We start from the raw sequence: 26,951 nt of genomic DNA, 5'->3' as shown, positions 1-26,951 counted from the left end.
CCTGAGAACCTCTTTACGTTATATTCTTCCTTTGAAGTTCTTCAGACCAAAAACCTACTATGAATTGAGGCATCAAAGCTATTGATGTGAGGAAGACCTTGTGCTTACAGATTCTTAAGAGAGATCTTTTTTTTTTCCTCCACACAGCATCAAGGTAGAGACAGGCAAGTTTCTTAGTTGCCTCCATTACCTTATCCATATACTATATCCATAAACTAAGCATATGGCTCTTTGGAACCCTACCTTATGAGGGAGTTTTCTGTTATGGATTGGGGGAGAGTGGAATCTGGGCTTTTTATGTCTTATGCCCCGGGCACTGTGAAACTATCAGAGTTGAAATTCACAGTCTCTGGAGTTTAATAATAGCCTAAAGGTGAAATTAGTTGTTCAAATACCTCCTAAGATTCTCATTTCACCTCATTTGGGGACTCTGTTTTATCCTTCATTTCATGCGAGCTGGATGATGTGTTTTTAAATATTTTTTCACATTTTATCCAGGATATTTTAATTGAGAGGAACATTCAGGGTAGCTAATTCACCATGAAAGCTGCAAGAAATAGAGCATATGTTGTTTTATTTCATTCTCCCACCAACCATGTTCTGTACAGAAGAGTTAAATATGGTTGAAAATCAAACAATTAATAATATTTGAATGTAAAACTAGGTCTCTTGACTCAAGGCTATGGTTTTGTTTTGTGTTGTTTTGTTTTCAAATTCTATATTACAACCTCCTTCTTGTAGAAGCCTTGAAGAGATAAATATATTCATCCTAACTTGTAGCACTGATTGTGTTTTATAACGTTAGTGATTATTGTTAAGAGTTTGGAACTTTCTTATTTTAATTTACATCCTGGCCTTGAGGAGGTAGTATATGATACTTCGGGTTCATAAAATGAATATTCCAAAAGTTGTTTCCTGTGATTATTCTTAGGAATAGAAACTTAGTTGTGAAATTATTCCTAATGACAGCCTGTCCAAATCCAACTCAAGTTTTTGAAATTTCTGCAGTGCCTTTAATTATGTGTGCATACATCACATTTAGTGCTCGGTTTTGGGTCATACTGGGATTTTGGGGAGAAATAGAAGGAATTGTTCGATTCTTATACAGAGTATCTTAAAGGTAATTCATTTATTTTATGATAGGTTAAAAGCAATCTGAGGCATGCTATATATGGGCCATTAGAGGACATAATGTGCTTACTTTAAACTCTGTATCCAGTGCTAAAAATTTTAACTTTACCTGTTAATGAAATTATAAGCAATTAACAGTTTCATCTTCATTATTGATATGCAGATCCTGATTGCTGTGGTACATCTTTCTTCTTGTGATCATAGACAAAACAACTTTGAAAGCATCTTGATAGGGTTGAATAATATGTTGTTAATTAAGCTCACAGTTTTTTCCATTGGTTACTATAAAGGCAGTTTCAGTTATAACCCATAAAGTTTACAGATGATATTGATAATTTATCCCTATGCAACTTTGCATTTTATGCAGTCTTTTGCAATCATCATAACCTGTCTTCTAGCCTTTATCTGATCATTTTGATCCATTGTGTATCCTGCTATCAGATTGACCTCTATTACAGTCATATTTGGTCATGTCACTTCCTTACATCAAATCCTACTGGATGATGCACAGACTCTTTACCATAGCAGTCCTGCCAAACTGTGCTTACCTCTGAGTGGTCTCCTTATTTTGCCTCTCAATATCTAGTTTGGCACAATCAGTTTTCCCTAGTTCTTGAAACTGTCTCATCTGGCTCTGGCTTAGAATGACATATATACACTGACAATTCACATATATATATATTCAGCCTGACTATGCTTCTGCATTCCAGGTTCATTTATTCAACATTCCAAATATAACATATTTTAAAGAGAAGCCTTGTCTTGTGTTCTCTAATCCCGTTTCTTCCCTCACCATCCCTGTCTCAGCTGTGTAAGTCAAAAACTTAGGAAATGTCTAAGACTGTCTTTCTTCCATACTCCACACCCAAGCAAGTTCCCATTGGCTGTACCTTCAAAACATGTCTGCCCTCTGCTCAGCCTCATCATCTCCACTGCTGCCACCCTCATCAAAGCCACCATCATCTCTCACCTGAATGTCTTCAGTGTCCTCCTCACTGGTCTCTGTGCTCTGGCTACAGTCAGTTCTCATAGCAGCCAAAGAGATCTTCTTAAAAATGTAAACCATTGTCTTCTCTCATTGTAACCATCCAGGAAATCTCCAAACCCTCCACTCGAAATCCAAATGAAATCCCAAGGTCCTTTCCTAATGGCCTATAGGACCATCCATGATAGCCTCTGCTGTCTCTCTGAGCTCATGCTCCTGCACTTTCCCTTCCACATGCTGTTTTCTAGTCATAGTGGCCCATCTTTCTTCACACACATGAAGCACATTCTCTCCTTCCTCAGAAGCTGCTCTTTCCTCAGGTACTTCCATGGCTCATGCCCTCATTTTAGTCAGCTGCCTTCTCAAATGTCACTGTTTCAGGTTGCATCTGATCAACTTTTATAAAATAATCAGTCAGATGTTGCTGCATTACAGACAACCACAAAATCACAGTGACATACAACAGTGCCTATCTCCAGGCTGAGGATTGGGACTGGATTGTTGCTTTCCTTCAAGCTTCAGAATTGCCTGACTTTAGCTTCTTACTGCAGTCTGTCCTCCTATCTGCTCCACGTCTTTCATTGTTCTGTCCCTGGCTCAATGAATGTCTGAGATATTAAGAGAGTGAAGAAAGGAATAGATAATAGAGATTAAGTGGTGTGAGTCACTTCACCTACATTCATCTCATGTACAGTGATTGTTGTAAGAACCTGAGGTAATTCTGCCATATCTTCTGTCTTATTTATACATGCACAGATCAGAGAACAGGCATGTGTTTCTCGGGCCTGGTGAATGGCCGCTGTGCCCAAGAGCTCCCGGGGAGAATGACGAAAATGCAGTGCTGCTGTGAGCCTGGCCGCTGCTGGGGCATCGGAACCATTCCTGAAGCCTGTCCTGTCAGAGGTTCTGGTACGTGGCTGGCTGTTAGTCTCCTCGGCACAGACACTGTTAGGAAAATTAGTAGCAGTACTGTATTTCGCTGTCTGGGAGGCCAAGGCAGGTGGATTGCTTGAGTCCAGAAGTTCAAAACCAGCCTGGGCAACATGGCGAAATCCTGTCTCTACAAAAAATACAAAAATTAGCCGGGCATGGTGGTGCATGCCTGTAATCCCAGATACTTGTGGGGCTGAGGTGGGAGAATCACATGAGCTTGGGCAGTCGAGGCTACAGCCATCCATGATCATGCCACTGCACTCCAGCCTGAGTGACAGAGCGAGACCCTGTCTCAAAAATATATGCATATATTTTGCTCCTGTCCTTGAAGTCAAGTCATATTTGTTTTCCTTTGTGTGTTTTCAGTATGACTTGAGTGTTTTTGTGGGGAGTGTGATAGCATTGTTATTTAGGATCAGTTTTGATAATATCCAATTTAGTAACATCAGACAAATACCTGAAAGCTGTTTGACTTGTTTTTGTCCAATGTTGTTTTTTAAATTATTTTGAATGTTAGTATTTCAATTCAGTTTTTAAACATCCTGATCTTTCATCCAGAGCTCAAATATCTATGAGGAAGAAAACTCTGTCTTCATTTATACTTTATTTCAGGAATACCTTCAGCTTATAATGTCTCAGTCCTTGAAGATATTTCCTCTCTTCTCATGATCGTGAAAATTAATCATACAAGAGTATGATGATGGCTCTCATTAACTATGCTGTGGTAACTGCCATATAAATGATGCTATATTGGGAAATTAGGGTTAATGAGAAGTAGTTCCTCTTGTTACGTGTAATATGAGTAGTAAAGTACAAATTAATGTTTCTCACATAAAGATATATTAATATATTCAATTCTATTATCATTTTCTCATTGAATTAAAAGCGTGTAAAATAATTAAAGTTTTCAAATATACTTACAATTATTTATGCCAATATGTACTGTTAACAGAAAAGATATCATGACACATTAATCATTCTTACAAAATCTCTAAGTCATAAAATAACCAAAATCTATTAGTAAGACAAAAAAGGGCAGAATTAATGCCTAGTAAATAATTTTGGATTCTCCCAGTTCCACTAGTAGTATATAATTAATAATTTTTATTCCTTCTGATATAGTGCCTTAACTCTGCAAACAGTTAAGACAATAAGGCAATTGCTATCTTCTTGCTTCTCTTTACTCAACTTTGTCACCTGGACAAAAAGGAGCAGATTTTAAAGCTTACTTGATATTGTCTACCGTTAAAATCCAAGTTAGAAAAAAATATCTTTCTGGAGCAATATTAATACCTAATCTCCTGAAAAAAAAATAGACAGGAAAAATGTATAGGTATAATGCTGATGAGAATGTAAGTAAAACCATACAGATAGAATGAATTAGCATAAAGCTTTAACTTTTATCTATACAAGTAAATTTTCTGTATTTATAATTATGTCTGGAATTTTATGAGTTGCAGTTAGGTGCATAAAATAAAAATACACATGTAAATGATTGTTTATGCAACTCAGTTAAAATAATGTGACAATATAGGTTTTAAATTTTTTCTAAAACTTCTATATCTTTTTCTTGCTACTGCCAGCATTAAAAACATGTATTGAGATAGTAACCTACTTAATCATATTGTGTAGTATAGGTAACCCAAAGTGACTTAGTACAGTGTACCAATGGCTTTTGTTATGCAGAAAGACATTCACCTGTGCTTAATGCCAACTTTCTTTTCTTCTAGAGGAATATCGCAGACTTTGCATGGATGGACTTCCAATGGGAGGAATTCCAGGGAGTGCTGGTTCCAGACCTGGAGGCACTGGGGGAAATGGCTTTGCCCCAAGTGGCAATGGCAATGGCTATGGCCCAGGAGGGACAGGCTTCATCCCCATCCCTGGAGGCAATGGCTTTTCTCCTGGCGTTGGGGGAGCTGGTGTGGGGGCCGGGGGACAGGGACCTATCATCACTGGACTAAGTAAGTGGTCAGTTTTCCTGTGGACTCTTTAGTTTCCTGCCTCAAGTGACATTATAATATCTAACATAATTTTAATTTTTCAAAAGGGTTGTATGAACACACTTGCACATGTGTGTGTGTGTTTGTGTGTGCGAGAGAGAGAGAGACAGAGGGAAAAGTGTTTCAGGGTCTGATACATAGTAATACTAAATTTGGGAAAATGTAATAGGAAAATATTACTTTTATGTTCTGTAAACTTTCTGTTAAATTAGAGAAAAGAATGTGTGACCCAGGTCTTTGCAAATACATATGAGAGCCCAGTAATACTCCAATCCAGTTGACACCACCAAAAAGCATGTTTTTGGTTTCAATGTATTTCATTTGGCTGTTTAAAGCTGCCCTGTTCATGCACCCCTTGAATTATTTTCCAGAACCATTTCTCCACTGAGATAAACTGAATATCTTGCTCTGTGCAGATCCAAATATTGTAACGTACATATCTTTCCTTTCCTCACCCTTTTTTGTTAAATTGCTTAAGAAATTGAAAACCGTGGGCTTCAGACCAGAGTTGGCATTTGTGTGCTTGACATTTAACTTCATTCTTTTTAAAAGCCCTCTCTTGCTAATAATATTTAAAGATATCCTACAGTGTTATGTTTATTCTTTTTGGCATATTGCCGATTTACTATATCTGAATATTCAGCAGAGTTACAAAGGAGAAATGGAAAGCACTCAAACGTATGGTAGAACATTCCTGTAATTTTTTTAAAAAGACATGATTAAGGGCAGCATTTTCAGATCTGTAACTTAACAGATACAAGTTGCAACCATGTGTCTCAGTAATATTTTTTTAGATTCTCCACATTAAAGTTTTAATAAAATATAAAATATGAGCTTCTGATATACATCTAATTAATTTACTATTAAATGTCCTTTAAAAATCAATTCAGAAAAATAATGCATGTTGTAATGATTAAATATAATTGTGCTTTAATTTTCCATAGCAATTCTGAACCAGACAATAGATATCTGTAAGCATCATGCTAACCTTTGTTTAAATGGACGCTGTATACCAACTGTCTCAAGCTACCGATGTGAATGCAACATGGGTTATAAGCAGGATGCAAATGGAGATTGTATAGGTAAGTTTGTGATTCTTTAATAATCCTTTTTAGTTTTTTTAGTAGCTATTAGATTACAGGATCAAATTCGAGTGAATATGATTTTTTAAAGTCTTTTGAAATACAGCTAATTTCCAAACTGTCTCTTCTGTGTGTATGCTATTCAGTGTGCCCCCTTAACCTATGCTGAGCTAGATCACTTTAGAGAATTTCCTACCCTTTCAAGTCCTAAATATTGTGATTTCTGTCTCTGACTCTCCCTTTCCTTTCTCCTTAGAAATGCTTACTCTTAATATAAACTAAAAATAAAAACGAATCTATGTAACAATGAATATATTTTAAAAACAATTCGTCAAGCATGAATCCATCTTTAAAAGATGACAAGACACCAATGGACTAAAATCTGATACATCAGGGCAGTAGTTTTCAAATATGTCGGTCTCAGACCCATTTAAACTCTTAAAATCATTGGTTATCTCTACTTTGATAATTACCTAATTAGAAATTAAAGATGAAAATATTAAGACATTTATTGATTTATTCAAAAATAACAACAATGAATCCATTGCATGTTGACATAAGTAACATTTTTATGAAAAACTACATTTTTGAAAACAAAATGTGTGGAGACAAGTGTCGTTGTTTTACATTTTTGCAAACCTTTTTAATGTCTGCCTTAATAGAAGCCAGCTGGATTCTCATAGCTGCTTCTCTATTTAAGGTTTGGTGATGTTTTGTTTTGTTTTGTTTTGTTTTGTTGAGGAATGAAAATCTATCCTCAAACAGATACATAGATGGAAAAGAAGAGGAATATCGCATAGACTTTCAGATAATTGAGGTTATTCTTTGATATTCCACTAAAACTTGCAAGGAGTAATTCTTAAAGTTTAGTTAACCATGTAGAATCTGAAACCATATTAGTACACTTTTTGTACTCTTGTTACATAAAGTCCATTGGTTTGTCTAATGCTTTGAGTGGATTTTGTAACATGCATTGGTCATTTGAAATATATTGATGCACTGTATTATGCACATCTTTCCAAAGTTGACGTATTTTACTATGTACTATCAAAAAATCATATTTGAGAATATCACCATCAAACTCATAAAAATGCCTTCAAATTGCTGAGAAACAAGCATACAGTGTTAAATAATCTTTCTGAATTCTGTCATTTTTAAGCTTGGATTTTAACATTAGCATCAAATATACAGTCTGTTGCTTTTCTTAAAGTGACAGGCTCACTGCATGATTTTCAAGAAAATGTCTGCCAGATTAATAACTCTGAATAACTATAATTTGCCAGTCATTCTTCAAGTAAAAATAGTATTCTGCAGAAAAAGCTGCTAATGGAGTGCACAACTCAAAACAACTACACAGAAACTTTTCCTTGAGACAGGCACTCATGGTGCTTCAGTCAGCAACAATGTGTAATGTACATTTTGTCATAGAAGTATTTTAAAAATGTATATTCAAGGGCCAAGATTATTATTAATTTTATGGCTTCACCAATTATATTCTTAAGTGAAAATGTCTTTTTCAAATACCCTGTGAGTTCATGGCATTGACTGGTAGGACAGTTTGGTGCCATTGCCTTAATCTGTGCTAAGCAACCATCATTGCTCTTGTGCCATCAGAGAAAATGTTAACATGATTTTTAAAAAAAGTAAATAGTATCTTAATATGATTGTGAAAATAGTTTGGAATCAAACTCACTCTGAAAGGATCTCAGTGGTCTCCCAGAGGCCACACCTTGAGAACAGCTGCTATAAAGGGTCCCCAACTTTCTTGTAGGTCATATACAAAAAGTTTAACAGTGAGAGAGTTAGTAGTGGTAGACTTGAAAGTTTTCATTCCTTAAATGCCATTTAAATTGATTTGTGCTCAGTAACTGTGATCTGTATACTAGCAACGTGGTGAAAGAAGAGACCATCAGGAATATCCAATCTAGCAGCAGGATCTGCAGTAATTAGGGGTTACACTAGTGTCTGTGAAGGATAAGGAATTTCCCCATGGAGTTAAAAAAAACTCAATAGAGAAAGGCCAAGATGGCTGAGTAGACACAGCCAGGAAGAGCATTTCCTGCTGAAAGATCAGACCATCAAGAAGACTGGCACACTCTGAGAGGATCTTCAGAAGGAAGGCATTAAGAATGTATGGAAGGAGCACACAGACCCTGGACTGAAGTAGGAGGAAGCTGGGAAGCCTTCATGGGACTGCCAAGTGCCAGGACTTGTTCCTGACCCTGAGAAGTTCCTGGGGAAGAAGTGAATTAAATAGTTGAGGAGTGGCCCACTCTTTGCAGGGGTCTCTGGAATCCTACCTGCAGAAGATCTTACAACCTCCATGGACATTTGAGACATGGGAGAGCTGCTTGGATAGGTGGCAGGGACAGGACTCCAGCCTGTGCAGAGCCCAGAGGGTTGGGCACCAGAGTGGCTGCGATGCCCATACCCCAGGGCTTGACATCCTCCTTTAGGGGGCTTTGGCCTTGCTTGATTGTTGGACCTGGGCAGAGCAGAGCAGTCTTGCCCATGGGACAAGGCCAGTCTGATCTGAGTGTCCCCCATCTGCCGGCCTCTGCCAGTGTCCCTGCATGGCTGTGTCCACTTGGAGCACAGCCTCAGATGCCCATCTGGGGCTCTTCCCAGGTGTCACCACCATAGCTCCTTTGCCAGCAAACCCTGCCTAACCATTGGAGATCTTCAGCAGATGGGCCTCTGCCAACATTCTCCCACCTACAGCCTCTCCCCACAACTTTGCTGGCATGCACTTGCCCACAGCCTTCCCCCATTGCTCTGCTGGCACACATGCACATAGGCCTCATCACCCCATCACTACTGGCATGTTCTTAAGAAGGAAGCAAATTGATCTGATAGAGCTGAAAAACTCACTACAAGAATTTCATAATACAATCAGAAATATTAACAGCAAAATAGTTCAAGGTGAGGAAAGAATCTCAGAGCCCAAAGACTGTTCTTTAAATCAACTCAGTTAGATGAAAATAAAAAATAATTAGAAAGATTGAATGAAACCCCTGAGAAATATGAGATTATGTAAATAAACCAAACTTACAACTCATTGGCATCCCTGAAACAGAGGTAGAAAGAGCAAGCAACTTGGAAAACATATTTGAAGATATTGCCCACGAAAAATTATCCAACCTTGCTAGAGAAGGCAATATTCAAATTCAGGAAGTCCAGAGTACCCCTGTGAAATAGTATACAAGATGACAAACTTCAAGACATACAATCATGAGATTCTCCAAGGTCAACAAGAAATAAAAAAATTTTAAAGGCAACTAAAGAGAAGGAACAGGTCACCTACAAAGGGAACCCCATCAGGATAACAGTGGATCTTTCAGCAGGAACCCTACAAGCCAGAAGAGTTTGGGCGCCTATATTCAGCATTCTTAAAGAAAAGAAATCCCAACCAAGAATTTTATATTCAGCCAAACAAGCTTCATACGTGAAGGGGAAATAAAATATTTTTCAGACAAGCAAATGCTGAAGGAATTTGCCACCAGACCTGCCTTACCAAGAGGTCCTTGAGGGAGTGTTAAACATAGAAATGAAAGACTGTTACCAGCCACCACAAAAACAAACTTAAGTACATAGACCATTGACACTGTAAAGCAACTACACAATTAAATCTGTATAACAACCTCCTAAATGCAATGGCAGGATCAAATCAGCACATACCAATATTATCCTTGAAAATGAACGGGCTAAATGCCCCACTGAAAAGGCACAGAGTGGCAAGATAGATAAAGAAACAAGATTCAACTATATGCTGTCTTCAAGAGACCCATCTCACATGCAGTGACATCCATAGACTCAAAGTAAATGGACAGAGAAAAAGCTACCAAGCAAATGGAAAACAAAAACAGTGGGAGTTGCTATTCTAATTTCAGACAAAACAGACTTTAAACCAACAATGATCAAAAAAGACAAAGAAGGCCATTACATAATAATAAAGGTTCAGTGCAACAAAAGATTTCCCTATCCTAAACATACATGCACCCAACACTGGAGCATCCAGATTCATAAAACAAGTTTTTAGAGACCTACAAAGAGTTGTAGATAACAACACAATAATAGTGAGAGGCTTTAACACCCCACTGACAGTATTAGACAGATCATCAAGGCAGGAAACTAACAAAGATATTCAAGACTTAAATTCAACACTTGGACAAATGGACTCAACAGATATCTACAGAACAGTCCACCCAACAACAACAAAATATACATTCTTCTCATCTGTAACATAGCACATACTCTAGATTAACCACACACTTGGCAATAAACAATTCTTAGTATATTCAAGAAAAATGAAATTATACCAACCACACTCTCAGACCACAGCATAATAAAATTTTAATAACTAATAAAAGCAAAGATACAACATAACAGAATCTGTAGGATACAGCTAAAGCCGTGTTAAGAGTAACGTTTATAGCACTAAAATCCCACATCAAAAAGTTAGAAAGATCTCAAATTAACAACATCGCACCTGGAGGAACTAAAAAAATAAGAGCAAACCAACCCCAGAGCTAACAGAAGAAAAGAAATAACCAAATTCAGAGCTGAACCGAATGAAGTTGAGATGTGAAAAAACATTCAAAACATCAACGAAACCTAAAGTTGGGTCTTTGAGAGAATACATAAGATTGATAGCCTGCTATCTAGACTAATAAAGAATAAAAGAGAGAAGACGGAAATAAACACAAACTGAAATGATAAAGGAGACATTACCAACAACCCCAAAGAAATACAGAAATCCTGAGACACCTCTATGCACACAAACTAGAAAACCTTAAAAATACCTCTGTGCACACAAACTAGAAAACTTAGAAGAAATCATAAATTCCTGGAAACATAACATCTCCCAAGATTGAGCCAGGAAGAAACTGAATCCCTGAACAGACCAAAAATGAGTTCTGAAATTGAATCTGTAATGAAAAGCCTACCAACCAGAAAAAGCATGGGACCAGAAGGATTCACAGACAAATTCCACCAGATGTATAAAGAAGAGCTGGTTTCATTCCTATTGAAACTATTCCAAAAACTTGAAGAGGAGGAACTCCTTCCTAACTCATTCTATGAAGCCTGAATTATTCGTATACCAACACCTGGCAGAGATACAATAAAAAAGGAGAAAACTTTAGGCCAATATCCTTGACGAACATAGATGCAAAAGTCCTCAACAAAATACTAGAAAACTGAATCCAGCAGCACATCAAAAAGCTAATTCATCGCAATCAAGTAAGCTTTATCCCTAGGATGCAAGGTGAGTTCAGCATATGCAAATCAATAATGTATTTTATTAGAGATTTTATCTCTGATTTCTTTCAGAGACAAAGAAATCAGAGACAACACAAACAAATGGAAAAACATTCCATGCTCATAGGTAGGAAGAATCGACATTATTAAAATGACCATAGTGCTCAAAGCAATTTACAGATTCTAGCTATTCCTATCAAAGTATCAACATTATTCACAGAATTAGAAAAAAACCTATTTTAAAATTCATGTGGAGCCAAAAAAATAGCCTGAATAGCCAAAGCAATCCTAAGCAAAAAGAACAAAGCTAGAGGCATCACACTACCTGACTTTAAACTATACCACAAGGCAACAGCTACCAAAACAGTACAGTACTGGTACAAAAACAGGGATATAGACCAATGGAACAGGTTAGAGAACCTAGAAATAAAGCCACACACCTACAACCATTTGATCTCTGACAAAGTCAACAAAAACAAGCAACAAAGAAAGGGCTCCCTATTCGATAAATGATGCTGCGATAGCTGACTAGTCATATGTAGAAGATTCAAACTGAATCCCTTCTTTTCATCATATACAAAAATTAACTCAAGATTCATTGAAGACTTAAATATAAAACCTAAAACTATAAAAACTCTAGACGAAAACCTAGGAAATGCCATTTTGAACATAGGCTCCGGCAAAGATTTTATGACAATGATTCCAAAAGCAATTGCAACAAAAACAAAAATTGACAAATGAGACCCAATTAAACTAAAGAGCTTCTGCACATCAAAAGAAAATATCGGAGTAAACAACCTACAGAGTAGGAGAAAATATTTGCAAACTACACCTCTGACAGTGGTCTAATATCCAGAATCTATAAGTAACTTAACAAGCAAAAAAAAAATCTCATTAAATAATGGGTAAAGGACATGAGCAGACATTTCTCAAAAGAAGACATACATGCAGACAAAAAGCATAAGAAAAAATGCTCAGCACCACCTCTCATTAGAGAAATGTAAATGAAAACCACAATGAGATACCATATTATACCAGTCAAAATGGCTGTTATTAAAAAGTAGATGCTGGTAAGGTTGTGAAGAAAGGAATGCTTATCCACTGCTGGTGGGGGTGTAAATTAGCTCAGCCACTATGGAAAGCAGTTTGGAGATTTCTCAAATAATTTAAAACAGAGCTACCATTCGACCCAGCAATACTGGGTATACACCCAAAGGAATATAAAATGTTCTACCGTAAAGACACATGCACACATATTTTCATCACAGCACTGTTCACAATACAAAGACATGGAAACAGCCTAAATGCCCATCAGTGGTGGACTGAGTAAAGAAAATGTGGTACATAGACACCATGGAATACTATGTAGCCATAAGAAAAAGAATGAGACCATGTGCTTTGCAACAACATGGATGGAGCTGGAGGCCATTGTCCTAAATGAATTAACACAGACACAGAAAACCAAATACCATATGTTCTCATTTGTAAGTGGGAGCTAAACGTTTAGTACACGTGAACACAAGGGAACAAGAGACACTAGGGCCTACTTGAGAGTGGAAGGTGGGAAGAGGGTGAGGATCGAAAAACTACCTATCAGGCACTAGGCTTATTACATGGGTGATGAAATAATCTTTACAACAAACCCCTGTGACATGCAATTTTCCCATGTAATAAACCTGCACTTGTATTCCCTGAATGTAAAATAAAAGTTGGAAAGAAAAATATATGTGTATATATAAAACATATCTTTCTCCATGTCTGAGTTCTGAGCCAATTGAGGGATAGCCAAAGAACCCATTTCATATGGAGTTCTAAAAATTTTGAAAATTAAAGTTGTTTGTACTGTCTAGGCTCCCTATTTGTGCTTGCTTAGTTCGAAGTCTTAAAGAAGTTGGTCATGATCCTAAGATGTACTCCATGTTTGCACACACTAGTCAAAGCTGGGATTAATACTCCCAGCTTTGGGCCCATGTCTGAAAAAATCCAACTATAATTTCATCTAGAGCCTTGGTTTTCCCAAGTAGATTTTTGGTCCCCAGGCGCCACTTGAATATTTTCTCAATTTTTCCCAGCCCATGCACCCTGTGTTGAAGAATAGAGGCATTCTAAGCACTTATTTCTAAAAGACAAGGAGGAAAATGAAGCTCTTAAAGATATGCTGTAAAACAGCCACAGAGTTCACAACACCTTATATCATAGGTGTTCATGACTCCTAAAAGTCTGTAAGCCCAAGAAGACAAGACCATATCTTTTTCTTAGTTAATCATGATGGAAGTATTGTGCAGATTTTTAAACTAGCTTTATTGTGGCTTAATTGACATACAATAAGTTGTATATATTTGAAGTATATAGCTTGATAAGTTTTGACATGTGTATACCAATAAAATCATGACGACAATCAGATAATGAACATATCCATCACCCTCATAAGGCTTACTTTTGTCCCTTGTAATCTCTCCATCTTGCTCCTCCTTTCATCCATCCCCAGCCCCCATCCTGTCCCCAGGCAATCCCTGATTAGTCACTGTACATTACTTTGCATCGTGTAGAATTTTATATGAATGAAATCATACTGTTACATATATGACTTGTCTGATTTCTTTTACTCAGCATAATTATTCTGTGATTCATCTATGTTGTGGTGGGAAAAATCATTTATTTCTTTTTGTTGTGGAATAATATTTTATTGTATGGATATAGTACAGTTTATTTATATATTCCCAAGTTGATGGGCACTTATTTTGTTTCCAGTTTCTGTGTATCACAAATAAAGCTCTTATGAACATTCATGGACAAGTGTTTGTATAAGCATTTTAGTTTTGAGTATATACCTAGGCGTGGAGTGGCTGGATTGTGTGAGAAGAATATATTTAATTATTTAAGAAACTGCCAAAATGTGCTATTTTACATTTCTAGCAGCAGTGTATGAGAGTATCAGTTACTCCATAACCAAGCCAGCGCTTCGTATAGTCAGGTTTTTACACTTTAGCCATTGTAATAGGTAGGCAGGGATTTCTCATTGTGGTTTTAATTTACATTTCTCTAATGATACACATAAAAAGATGTTGACCATCTTTTCATGAGTTTATTTGATCTGACACTTCTTTGGTAAAGGGTCAGTTCAAATCTTGGTCCATTTTAAAATTATTTTCTTATTGAGTTTTGAGGGTTCTTTGTTTACTCTGGATATAAGTCCTTATCAAATATATGATTTACACATGTTTTCTCCTAGCCTGTGGCTTGCCTTTTCTTCTTGTAACATATCTTTTGAAGTGCTGTAATTTTTAATTCCGACGAAGCTTTATTTATTAAATTTGTTGTTTTATGGATCACGCTTTTGATGTTGTGTCTAGGAAATCTTTGCCAAATGTAAGGTCACAAGGGTTTTCTTCAGTTTTTGCTTCTAGAAGTTATCTAGCTTTAGGCCTATGATCCATTTTGAATTCTTTTTTTTAATATTGTATGAAGTTTATTTTTTGTAGTATATTAATAACCATCACCCTTTGTTGAAAAGACTGTCTTCTCTCTATTTAATTGCCTTTGCACCTTGTTGAAAATCAGTTGCTCGTATATATTGGGTCTGTTTCTGGACTCTCAGCTCTGACTCATCTACTTAGGGGCTTGCTGCATCCTGCCAGTGTTCCCCCTGTCTGCATTGTGGTCTGAAAACCCTCTTAAAGCAATAAGCTGAAATAGTTATGATATTCACTGTGTTTGTTTTCCTTCTCTTAGGGATCTATATTCTTTGTTGCCTGATGTCAAGTTTCTTGAAAACCATGATTTCTTATACTGTGTCCATTTGTTTGTGTTTTGAGGAAGGAGGGTAAATCTGTCTTGGCTGGGAACAGAAGTGTCCCCTATTTTCTTAGTGCAAAGATTGTGGAATGAAAAAAATGGGAACAAAAACGCCAGCTAGTAAATTTTTATATAAGTCTAGGCAAGAAATTATGACAATAGTGATGTAGGACTGCAGAAAAACTTAATGATTCAACAAGTGCTTGGGAGGTTAATCGATGGAATCTGATGACAGATTAGTTGTGGGGAGTCAAAGAGTAGAAAACTACAATGATACACAAGTTTCTGGCTGAGCAAAACTGGACATATAGTGGTGGTGTTAACATGTATAAGAAGGTGCAGATTGGGAGGAAATAGTTGTTGAGTCTTTCTTGGACATGCTGAGTTTTATGTGTCTAGGGTATTTAACTATAGAGCTCTAATGCTAAGAGGAATGTCCGGGGTAGAGTTACAGATTTAGGAGTCAACAACACACAAGTGGCTCTTAGAACCATGAGGATGAATACTGTGTCCCAAGCTGAACAACAGGACAAGTGAAAAGATAACAGGAATACTACAGCTGGAATCTTATGGAACAGACACATTGAAGGCCCTTAGTCTAGCTCAACTCAGATGCACCTTGTTCTAGCTCATAGTGTTAGAGAGATAGCAAAATAATATAGAGAATTCTGTTCCTGAAGTTAGGGAAGGGCACACTTTCAAGAGAAAAGTAGTGTCAGGTGTTAAATGCAGTAGAAAAATCAAAGGCAGTGAGGAAAAAAATCTGTTGGATTTGGTAATTGGGGGGTTTTATTAACTTTGAAGAGTGGTTTTAGGATGGTAATTGAGTCATTTTGAGGTTATTTTATTTATTCATAATATTAACACACATATGTTTCATTAACTAGCTTAACCCTAAATAACAGATTTGAGTTCAGGTCTTCCATTAAACAATATAGATGAGAGGCCAGGTATAGAGAGAGTTAGTATCATAATTTTGCCAAAAATGTCTTAGGTCCACTATGATTATAAAAGAAAATGTGGGCCAAATATGATGTTTTGGAAAAAACAATCATTCTAAACTAGGTACAGGGCTACAAGATCAGAGTTATTAAATTAGGCTTAGCTCAAATTTTGTCTGTACAAACCTAAAGGGTATCATTCAAAGAGTCTATATAAGTGGTATGCCCTAGGGTTGTACACTATATAACCATATGCAGCCTACCTAGCTTAGCTGATACCACCTGGTGCTTCTTTAAGTGATAGATATACCTCATCATTTAGCCCTGCAAAGTTAAAGCCCCAGCAGCAGGCTTGTCTTTCTGACTACTGTAATTCATAGAGACTTAGCTTAGTAATGGAGCACATTTTCAGAAAATGAGTTTTAATATTTTTAATCCTATACTCTAATTCAATTTTTGATCACTTTGAATTTATAAACAACAAATTGAATTTATAAACAACACATCAGAAAAAGTGAAGAGGATATTAACTAGTGCTTTAAATTATAAGAGCCCAAGATAACACTAGTAACTATGTCAGCTGCGCTAATGTTTTGAGGAATAGCAAACTGCCATTGCTGTTTGGGAACTTTTATGAGATACCTGATGAAGCAGTATAACTTGAAAGGCAATAGATTTATTAAAGGATCAGTGACAAAGAAAATAGAATTGGGTCTATTTTGCTATTATGAGAATTGCTCCTGATGCCTGAAAACAGTTATATTTACCCATTATATTTTTCTCTTTTTCTTGAGAATTCTACTCTAAAATTAAAATTTGTAACTCTCCTAGTGTCTGTATAAGTCAAACTGCTGTTAGCAATGTTTTTAATTCAAGTCACTCTATTTTGGAGTAGTAAAAAATAATTTAAGTTTCTATTGGGCTACAGGTAATCCTCGAGCCCTTGCAAACAAAAAACAAAGCCTTTTCTAAGTTGGCATATAAAGTATTTTTCAAGGGAAAATATTTCTTAACTATATAGTAGTATTTGAGAAATTAACAATTTTGATAATCAACATTCTCCATAATTTTAAAATTTATTTTAGGAGGTTAAATCCCATGAATTTTGCTTAAAAATACCCATCCCCCCAATGAAAACATACTAAGAAGTCAAAATGTACAGAACGTAGTATTTAAGTACTTTCTGTTCCTGTAAACAAGACAAAACGAACATGATCTCTTGGAGGTCCAGGACTGTGAGACTCAGAATAAAGAGGAGACAGAAATGTTCATGTAGAAGTTGGCAGTGGTTGTTTGTGATTAGTCTAAAACTGAAAATCCCAGAAAACAAACAAAAAACAACAAATGGGTTTTAAAGTCATATGGAATTGTAAAGTCACTAATTGCTTTTTTGGTGATTGTTCTGACCAAAATTAAGTGAACGATTACATCTTCTCTCTGTACTAGACCCTTGATGAGTCCCTGAGGGGCTCAGGAGACAGAAGTGAATTATGGTTGTAGTAGCAAAATAGCTGGCAGAGCTGCCATAGTAACAAGGAGCCTTAGGAGCAGACTCTCCAGGGGAGAAAACAGTCCTGCAGAAGTGGCTTTCCTGAAACTTTACCTGAAGAGAGGGGAGTGGATGCGTGGTTTCTCATGTTCTTCAAACAAACAGAGCTTTATGTTGAGGCTTCTGTAAAGATAACAGCTACAACACATTTTTAATTGTTGCATTTCAATTATGTAACACAAAATTGAAGTGATCTTCAACACTGCGAACTGAAGGTGGTATTTCGTATTGGAAAGTCTATTTATTATACTTTATATACTTGCTAATGCTCTCTCTCTTTTCTCATTTTGCTTCGTTCCTTTGGCTCAGTAGAATTGATGGTATCAACTAAAACTTTAAATGTAAGTGAGTCTCTATGGGCTGAAGGGGTCCTTGGATGGATGGAAAAGGATTTAGTCCTGTTATTCTTTGTTGTTTTTATTTTATTTGCTATGAAGTTTATTTCCTTTACCAGAAAGGGCTTAATTGCATTCAGTCTGAGTGTTTACATAAATGAAGTTGGTGGGTTTGATACAGTACAGTTCCTCTTTTAAGAACATCTGTGAAAGTAGGAATCTGCTTATTAAAATGGTAAACCTGTAAACTGATTTTATTATGTTCTCCAATTTAGCTGAAATGGTATATGTTAATGGCTTCTACACATATATGAAATGGCAAATCATTATGCCCTCACCAACTAGCCAGATTTTTAATTTGCAAGGATTGAAAATAATATTTAGTGGGCATTGCTGAGAGAAGATGAATTAAACTTCGTATACTGGCACACGTGATTTCTCTGGGATTTAACTAGTCCAGACTGTTCAGTCTGTCATTTGGTTTTTCAGCCCCTGAATCCTGCAATGGGTTTGCATTTAATTAGGCTTTAGGAGACCTTGAATGGAAAGCATGACTTTCTCACTTTTTGGTCACGACTAGTATTTGCATAAAACTTCATTTTATGCAACAAATCGCTCTGCCAATTTTAAGATCCTAAAGAAACCTGAAACTGCTGAAAAAATAGGCTTTGTTTTAATGTTTTCATTTTCCACTCCCTTATGTTTTTTTACTTCAAAATATTATCCAAGCTTTAGTGTATATATAGTTGTATACATAGATGAGTTCACCAAAAAAAAGTTATACCAAAGACATTCCATAATCCATCAATCTCTTTCTTTAAAACTAATAGCAGTGACAACATGTAACATAAATGTATATCTTCAGAATCCTTTCATTGTTCTTCTGGCACTTTACTAAGCCTTAGAGAGGTTATTAACTTGCCCACATTGGTGTAAGCAATAAGCATTATAGCCTATTTCTCTTTTCAGGGCCCATGCTTTTAATCATTGGCCATTATTCCAACTGAAAAATCTTTAATTCTTGATTAAAGCAAATTCCCATGGTACTCTCTAAAAGGTGATATTTTTGTAAATCCTCAGATTGGCCTCTGAGTGTATTTGAAGAGAGGAATTTTCATTCATTTATAAATACTTCGCTATTTAGACTATTACCACTGACTGGCCTTCTCTCAAATTTTAGAGGGCTAAATGTACTTTAAACAAACATTTCTACAAATGGAGTGAAGTCTATAATGGTTTCTTTTGCTGCTCACAGATGTTGATGAATGCACATCAAATCCCTGCACTAATGGAGATTGTGTTAACACACCTGGTTCCTATTATTGTAAATGTCATGCTGGATTCCAGAGGACTCCTACCAAGCAAGCATGCATTGGTAAGGCAGTTTGCTTTCACATATGAAAATGTTCCATGAAATATAGTGACCAAGGCTGTTGAGGTTAAAAGTAAATTTATTAAAACATGGAATAAAATAAGTGTTACATTATTACAGATTTATTTATAATACCCTCAGAGATTCTCCTTTTAAACATAAACAATGTTTGCATATATAACCCAGGCAACATGGTATCTGTTTTCACAAAAATTCAGTTTATCTTCCTTCCTTAGATCAGAGCTTCCTTTCTCCAGATAACATCAGTAACCTTCTCTGATTAACTGAGTTTAAGATTTATAGTCATTTTAAACTACTGTTTTCTTTGAATCCCACACATAGTCCATCACCATGTCATGCCTGGTCTTTATTCACAGCTTCAGTGCTACACCCACCACCCTGGTCCAAACACGCTACCTCATTGCTGATTCATCTCAGAATTCTTTTACCAGATGACTGCCTGTCTTCTTTTTCATTTCCTATTCATCCACAGGTAGTTGCTTGAATCAGCTTTCCAGCAGTTTTCATTGTGTTATTCTTAATCTAGAAATTCTGTAGTTACTTTACACTTATCCAACATCTTGTTCTGACTTTTAAGGCCTTCATCCACTATGTGAAAAACAGCTGCAACCAGTAATTCCAGCTGTCTTGCCCACCCTTTCTTAGGTTTACTGGATACCCTCTTTTTTTTTTTTCCTTTCTCTCTTCAGCTACTATAAGAGCTGTAAAATTGCTTGCACCTACCTATCCAAAAAAAAAAAAAAAACTGCTGAGAGACAGAAATTTTGCTAAAGAAGTAACATGATTTTGAATATTTAAAATTCCATTTCTTATCTTACTGTGTTTATCTATAAGTATTGTAAAAGAATAATGTTTGGCCATTCTCAATCTTTCTAGATATTGATGAGTGCATCCAGAATGGGGTTCTTTGTAAAAACGGTCGATGCGTGAACACAGATGGAAGTTTCCAGTGCATTTGCAATGCTGGCTTTGAATTAACTACAGATGGAAAAAACTGTGTTGGTATGGAAATTGCCTGCTCCCTTGCAAAAGATTTTAAAAGGATATACATTTTTATTTAGAACCATGTACTCTTTCCATGAAAGCTCACACACCACGTATGTGAGATCTTCAGGTAGCTTAGGTAAAATGCAAATGCATTTAATATAAGACTGTTAAAGCAAAAGGACAGGTTTTTTGTTTGTGTTTTGTTTTTTTTTTTGGTGGTGGAGGGGAGGAGATGTTATAACAATGAATAATTTACTGCTTCTAAAAATTTCCTGTGTGTTACAAGTTAAATTGTAAGTAGCAGTTATTCTTCATAAGTTTAAACAATTACTGGCCGCTACTGTATTTCAGGTGTTGGGGTTACAACACTGACAAAATAGAAAAGGTCTTCCCTTCCTCCACAAACTGGAGGAATATAAAAATGTTTGACATATGCAGTACACAAATCTCTAAAATTGTGGCTTGTGATATCTAGCAGTGCAATGGATACCAACACACCACAGAAATATTGTTTACAAAGTAACAACATCATATTCATCTACTAATGAAAGTCCAGATTATTTCATTTGCAGTGAGGTCTGCCATTGCCTTATTTTCTTATAAAATAAACACTCATTGAAATTATATTATCTTTTTGGTACACAAAGTAACACTGCTGATGGTTTATGTGGTTTTAACAGGAGCTAAGCACAAAATTTGATTATTTTCCTTTATATCCATATACTGAAGGTCCTTTCCACTCTCTGCACTATTTTTTCTCATTCAGTTGGCGTTCTTTTTTTAAAAAAAACTAAAAGCCATGAGCACATGGCTCATTTAGGTAGTGGAATTTGACTGGGGGTTGTTTATGGCAGAAGAAGGAATTAGTTCCCTCAAGGCCAGTGTTCAAAGTCACTCAATCCTCTTCTGCAGATCATGATGAATGTACAACTACCAACATGTGTTTGAATGGAATGTGCATCAATGAAGATGGCAGCTTCAAGTGCATCTGCAAACCAGGATTTGTCTTGGCTCCAAATGGGCGTTACTGTACTGGTATGTGTGGCTTTCAGATAGGAAAGTTACCATGATTGAAACCACCTTTTTTATTTGAATGAACCATGGAAGAATTAACTTCAGCTTCCCCATGTGGCTTTCATATTATTCACATTTCTTGCTAATTCACTAAGGCAGGTGTCTAAAGCTTTCTAGAAAAACACACATTGTGGTCTAGGGAACAGTCATATCTTAACAAAAATAATAATGGTATAGGAAAAATTAAGGGACTGACAGATTGGTTTTAGCAAGTCTTGTGGAAAACAATGTAGAAATAATTTCTCTCAACTGCTTGGCTGAATAAAAAAGAAGAAAAAAAAATCTTGAAAGGTTTTTGTTTTTTATGCATTCTCAGAACTAGATTTTCCACTGTCATTCATTATGGGTTTAGCATTACGTCTTTTCCATAAAGCTAATACACAGACTATTTGTAACTGTGTCATTATCTAAAAACCTTACATTGATTTAGTGAAGACATAATTTTAATATTCCAATTAATTATTTTGTTTACAAAGCCATTTTGAAGACCAAGCTCTAATGATAACCTTAATAAGCTAAAGTTATACCTCTTGGAAATAAGTGAGACCTTATTATGTTTGTACTCACAATTGGAATTTAATAAAGTGGAATAATACATTTTGCAGCTTCTATTTAGAAGCACATTTTTCCTTTTCTTTTTTATATTTATTTATTTTTGAGATAGGTTTTTGCTCTGTCACCTAGGCTGGAGTGTAGTGGCACAATCTCAGCTCACTGCACCCTTGACTCCTGGGCTCAAGCATCCTCCCACATCAGCCTCCCAAGTAGCTGGGACTACATGCATGTGCCCCCATGCCCAGCTAATTTTGTTTTATTTTTTGTGGAAATGAGGTCTCACTATGTCGCTCAGGCTGGTCTCAAACTCATGGGCTCAAGCAATCCTCCTGCCTCAGCCTCCCAAATTTCTGGGATTACAGGCATGAGCCATCGCACCTGGCCAAATTTTTGTTTTTCTTTGTTTCCTTCTTTAAGACAAAATTAACTCCATCAATGATGTTCTGCCTTCAACTGCACAAACTTAATCTAAGTACCAGATAAGGATCATGCTCAATTCCTATAATTTCAATGAATTACAATGAAATTCTAGGGACAGTAGAGATTAAAAAATTGAGACTGAATTCTTATGTTTCTGAGTAAGAAACAGATTTTTGACTCTCCAAGAAGGAGGAGTACTGTAGTTTTGCTGGTTGAACTCATGACTGGGATGTCATCTCAGGGTTAGCTGATTTGGATTTAACACAGGATAGGAAATTGTCATTATGCTTCAGTGTGTAGAATTATGTTACAGTATGTGACTTTATTTCAGCCTTTTTAAAGAAACTTCAATATACATCTAAAGATGACTTCGACCTCACCAGTTTCTGCTTTCTGGAAATTAGTTCTTATTAATTATTTAATTACAAATGTTGTGAAGATTTTAAGTATTCCTGAGTCGGCAGCTCTGTGTTTGAAGTCTCTTTCATCTTTTGGGGAAGTCATTTAATGCTGGGTTACGTTTGATAAATTCAAGTGGATTGAAAATTAGAAGACATACCTCAAGTTATTTTGTTATTATCAAATGACCAAATGAATATCAGCATAGCATCTACTTCTAGTTAAAGTGTCTCTGTGTGAAAAAAATTACAGAAATTTACCTTAATTTTTAAAGAATTTGTTTTACTTAACTAATTTGAATTATTTAGCGTTAAATGGGATTGCCAAATAAATAATGAAAAAGAAGATTGTGAGGCTTTTTTTTCCTCAGTAGGTAAAGTAAAGCATTCTGAAATGTGTTGAAAGGATTGCATTTATATATAATACCTGTTACCACACTTATTTGTTCTTCACAAATTATAAAGTTATAAACAAAAGGTTAGTAGTATAGAGCAGTGGCAGCAAGTAAACCCTGTAATAAAGTTAAATTTACCCAGTAACCACTTGGCTTCTGTCACCCACTGCACAGATGTTGATGAATGCCAGACCCCAGGAATCTGCATGAATGGGCACTGCATCAACAGTGAAGGGTCCTTCCGCTGTGACTGTCCCCCAGGCCTGGCTGTGGGCATGGATGGACGTGTGTGTGTTGGTAAGTGAAACATTTTATAATGGCCCCACTGTGCAAAATGATCTTTGAAAAACTGACAGAGATATTTCTATACAGTGGAGTAATATTCACCATAAGAAGAGTACATGCTAAAACATGGATAAACCTTGGAAAGATTATGCTAAGTGAAAGAAGCCAGTCACAAAACACCATACAGTGTATGATTCCATCCATATGAAATCTCCAGAATCGGCAAGTCCGTTGTGACAAAGTAGATTCGTGTTAGGACAGAGAGGATGGGGGTGGTGGGAGAATGGGGTAGGAGCTAAAAGATATTTTTGAGGTGATTAAAATGTTCTAAAATCATCTGTAGTGATGGATGAACACATCTGTAAATATGCTAAAAACTATAAAATTGTACACTTTGAAGTGATGGATTCTATGGTATGTAAATTGTATATTAACAAAGCTACTTTTTAATGGACAGGAACCCCCAGATAGCCCCCTTCAGAACCTACAGAAGGCTCTGATGACATGCTGGAGAAGAAAAAATATATTTTTAAACTAGCATACTTGATAATATTAGATAACTGAATCCTAAACACAGTGCATTTCAGTTTTATAATTAATAACAAATAAGATATGTAATGGGGATTATAGTTGTAGGTAAGTAAACTTGGTTTCACCCTAACAAAACTTAAAATATAAATATTGGACTTGCATCAAAAGCTCAAAATGTTACTCCTCATCACCATGTAATTAGCTGCAGAAGCAAGAGTATAAAGAAGTATGAGCAAGAATATATATTTTATTCTAAGCCATTCAGATTCCTCTAGGTTATTTTTGTCAAATTGATCCCATGAAAATCAATCAGAAGTACCAGGCCCAGCTTTGAAGAGGCAGGCAAAACAGAAGTGTCACTGGCGTTTGGGAACCCCAGCAATATATTACAGTGATAAGGATAGCAGAATGAGTGGTAAAAATATATTTAATGCAGTTTTCTCTCCAAAAATGTTTTCATGAGGCTTCTAGGCTGAATTAGCCATTGTATACCCTCTATTTTTCATGTTGTACAGTAAAACACAGAAATAGGATTTCAAAGTATATTTGAGAGATACAATATTCTTAGACATAGTTAATACTGTACTCCTACCTATGAGAATCAAAACATTTGGATCCCAAAGGTGGAGGAGAAGAAGTGGAGAATTTGCAGATGGAAATAATCTGTTCACTCAAATTTATCCACTCTATCCAGTCAAAGATTTATTTCACCCTACAAAGTTGTCAGCACTTTGTTCAGGGATATTTCAAATACAGCAGCTAGAAGAATATAACTTCTTCCTGCTTACAGAGCTAAAATATTTTCAGTTGCTTTAATATATTTACTTGCTTTTCTCCTTTACCTAAATGATTCTGTTGAAATCTACCATGAGCACAAAGCCAGTTTTGGAGGGAGAAATTATTTTTCTCTTAAGTAACCAACACGTGAGTTGTTGCTAGGAATTCAGTAAAACATAAAATTTCATTATCTTGTTCACATCCAGGAAACACATTGGAAATTTTCAGAAAGCCTCCTTCAGTTTTTCATCATTGTGGTCATTTAAACTTTTTAAAATAAAAACATTATTTCTCATGTGTATAAAATTATATATTACTGTTTCTATAACATGCTAGATGTTTTCTTCACGTCTTTTGACTTGATGTCACTTTTTAGACCCATTGATTCTTTAAGTTTGAGATGAGGCCTGGCGCAGTGGCTCATGCCTGTAATCCCAACACTTTGAGATTCCATGTTGGGCGGATCACTGGAGCCCAGGAGTTCAAGACCAGTCTGGCCATCATGGTAAAACCCTATCTCTGCAAAAAGTACAAAAATTAGCCAAGTGTAGTGGTGTGTGCCTATAATCCCAGCACTTTGGGATTCCGAGTAGGGCAGATTGCTTGAGCTCAGGAGTTCAAAACCAGTCTGGGCTTCATGGTGAAATCCTGTGTCTGCAAAAAATACAAAAATTAGCCAGGCATGGTGGCATGTGCCTATAATTCCAGCTACTTGGGAGGCTGAGGCAGGAGGATTGCCTGAGCCCTGGAGGTGGAGGTTACAGTGAGCTATGATTGCGCCACTGCACTCCAGCCTAGGTGACAGAGTGAGACCCTGTCTCAAAAAAAATAGAAAAAATAAATGAAACACTGTTATGAAAAACTATTAGGATAAGCATTTTAATTTTAGATCTTTTTTTGTTTGTTCATTTTTCTTCTGTAGATATTAAGATGTGTTTTTGTTTTTCGTTTTAGTCTCAGGTAATTAAGCTATGATTTTAAGTAGTATATTGAAATACAACTCACAAGCAAGGTTGTAAACAAAAGGCAATCATATCTTTATCTTTCCCATTCATTCAAAATTTATTTTTAAGTTTATTCAGTGATGCAGTTTAGTAAGTAAGGAAGAAAAGTCAGGCAACATGATAACTACTGAATATTCTTAAGTGACAAAAAAATTATAAGATGACAGCAAGATACAGGACCTCTCTGTTCCTCCTTTCCTCTTTTGTTGTTTTGAGAATTAAATAAAGCTTTGAATGGTGTCTAGCACATAGCAAATGCGCAATAAGTTAACTACTACTGATATTATTGTTATTAAATTAGAATAGTGGTATCTTATCTAGGTCATAGTCTTAACAGTTGCTGCTTTAAGTTATAAATAAAAGCTGATTTTAAAGAAAGAAGAATAAAATAAAGTTAGCATTTTGCATACATACATATTTTACTCATGGTATGTAGAATCTGCTAATTACCTGAAGAAATTTTTAAATCTTTTCATTTTTTAAGAAAGAAAAGGGGACAGGCATGGTGGCTCACACCTGTAATCCCAACACTTTGGGAGGCCAAGGCAGGTGGATCACCTGAAGTCAGGAGTTTGAGACCAGCCTGGTCAACATGGTTAAACCCCATCTCTACTAAAAATACAAAATTAGCCGGTTGTAGTGGTGTGCACCTGTAATCCCAGCTACTCAGGAGGCTGAGGCAGGAGAATCACTTGAACCCAGGAGCTGGAGGTTGTAGTGAGTCAAGATCATGCCACGCCATTGCACTCCAGCCTGGGCGACAGAGCGAGACTCCATCTCAAAAAAAAAAGGGAAGGAAGGAAGGAAGGATGGAGGGAGGGAGGGAGGGAGGGAAGAAAGGAAGGAAAGGAAGGAAGGAAGGAGAAAAAGAGAAAGAAAGAAAAAGAGAGAGAAAGAAGGAGAGAAAAGGCATGCAGAAATCTGCTAACATATGGAAAAGATGCATTTAGGTCCAGTCTGTCACCAGATCATTCATGTGAGCATATTCTCATGGTGCTACCGGTATTGTTCCTTTTATCCTATCCTGTATACAATGGTTCTGTTATATTTGAATAGTATAATATGAGCTAGGTTGCCAATTTGGGGTCTTTGAACAGGAAAAGGTCAGTTGGGAAATAG

At 36.3% G+C, this 26,951-nt stretch overlaps 1 protein-coding gene across 1 annotated transcript in view; it reads left to right on the top strand.

Annotated features, from left to right (window-relative positions):
- The window catches only part of FBN2 (fibrillin 2), a 280,535-nt gene that overhangs the window by 139,923 nt on the left and 113,661 nt on the right, over window positions 1-26,951 (top strand). Inside the window, exons 9-15 of the mRNA XM_003826666.7 lie at window positions 2,873-3,025; window positions 4,780-5,013; window positions 5,997-6,134; window positions 19,269-19,388; window positions 20,283-20,408; window positions 21,306-21,428; window positions 23,410-23,532. Coding sequence (XP_003826714.3) covers window positions 2,873-3,025; window positions 4,780-5,013; window positions 5,997-6,134; window positions 19,269-19,388; window positions 20,283-20,408; window positions 21,306-21,428; window positions 23,410-23,532 — 1,017 coding nt within the window. The remainder of the gene's footprint in view (window positions 1-2,872; window positions 3,026-4,779; window positions 5,014-5,996; window positions 6,135-19,268; window positions 19,389-20,282; window positions 20,409-21,305; window positions 21,429-23,409; window positions 23,533-26,951) is intronic.

The sequence above is a fragment of the Pan paniscus genome, chromosome 4, assembly GCF_029289425.2.
Source record: "Pan paniscus chromosome 4, NHGRI_mPanPan1-v2.0_pri, whole genome shotgun sequence".
Lineage (NCBI taxonomy): Eukaryota > Metazoa > Chordata > Mammalia > Primates > Hominidae > Pan > Pan paniscus.
Note: the sequence above shows the minus strand (reverse complement) of the source record. Positions and strands in the feature narration are given on the sequence as shown.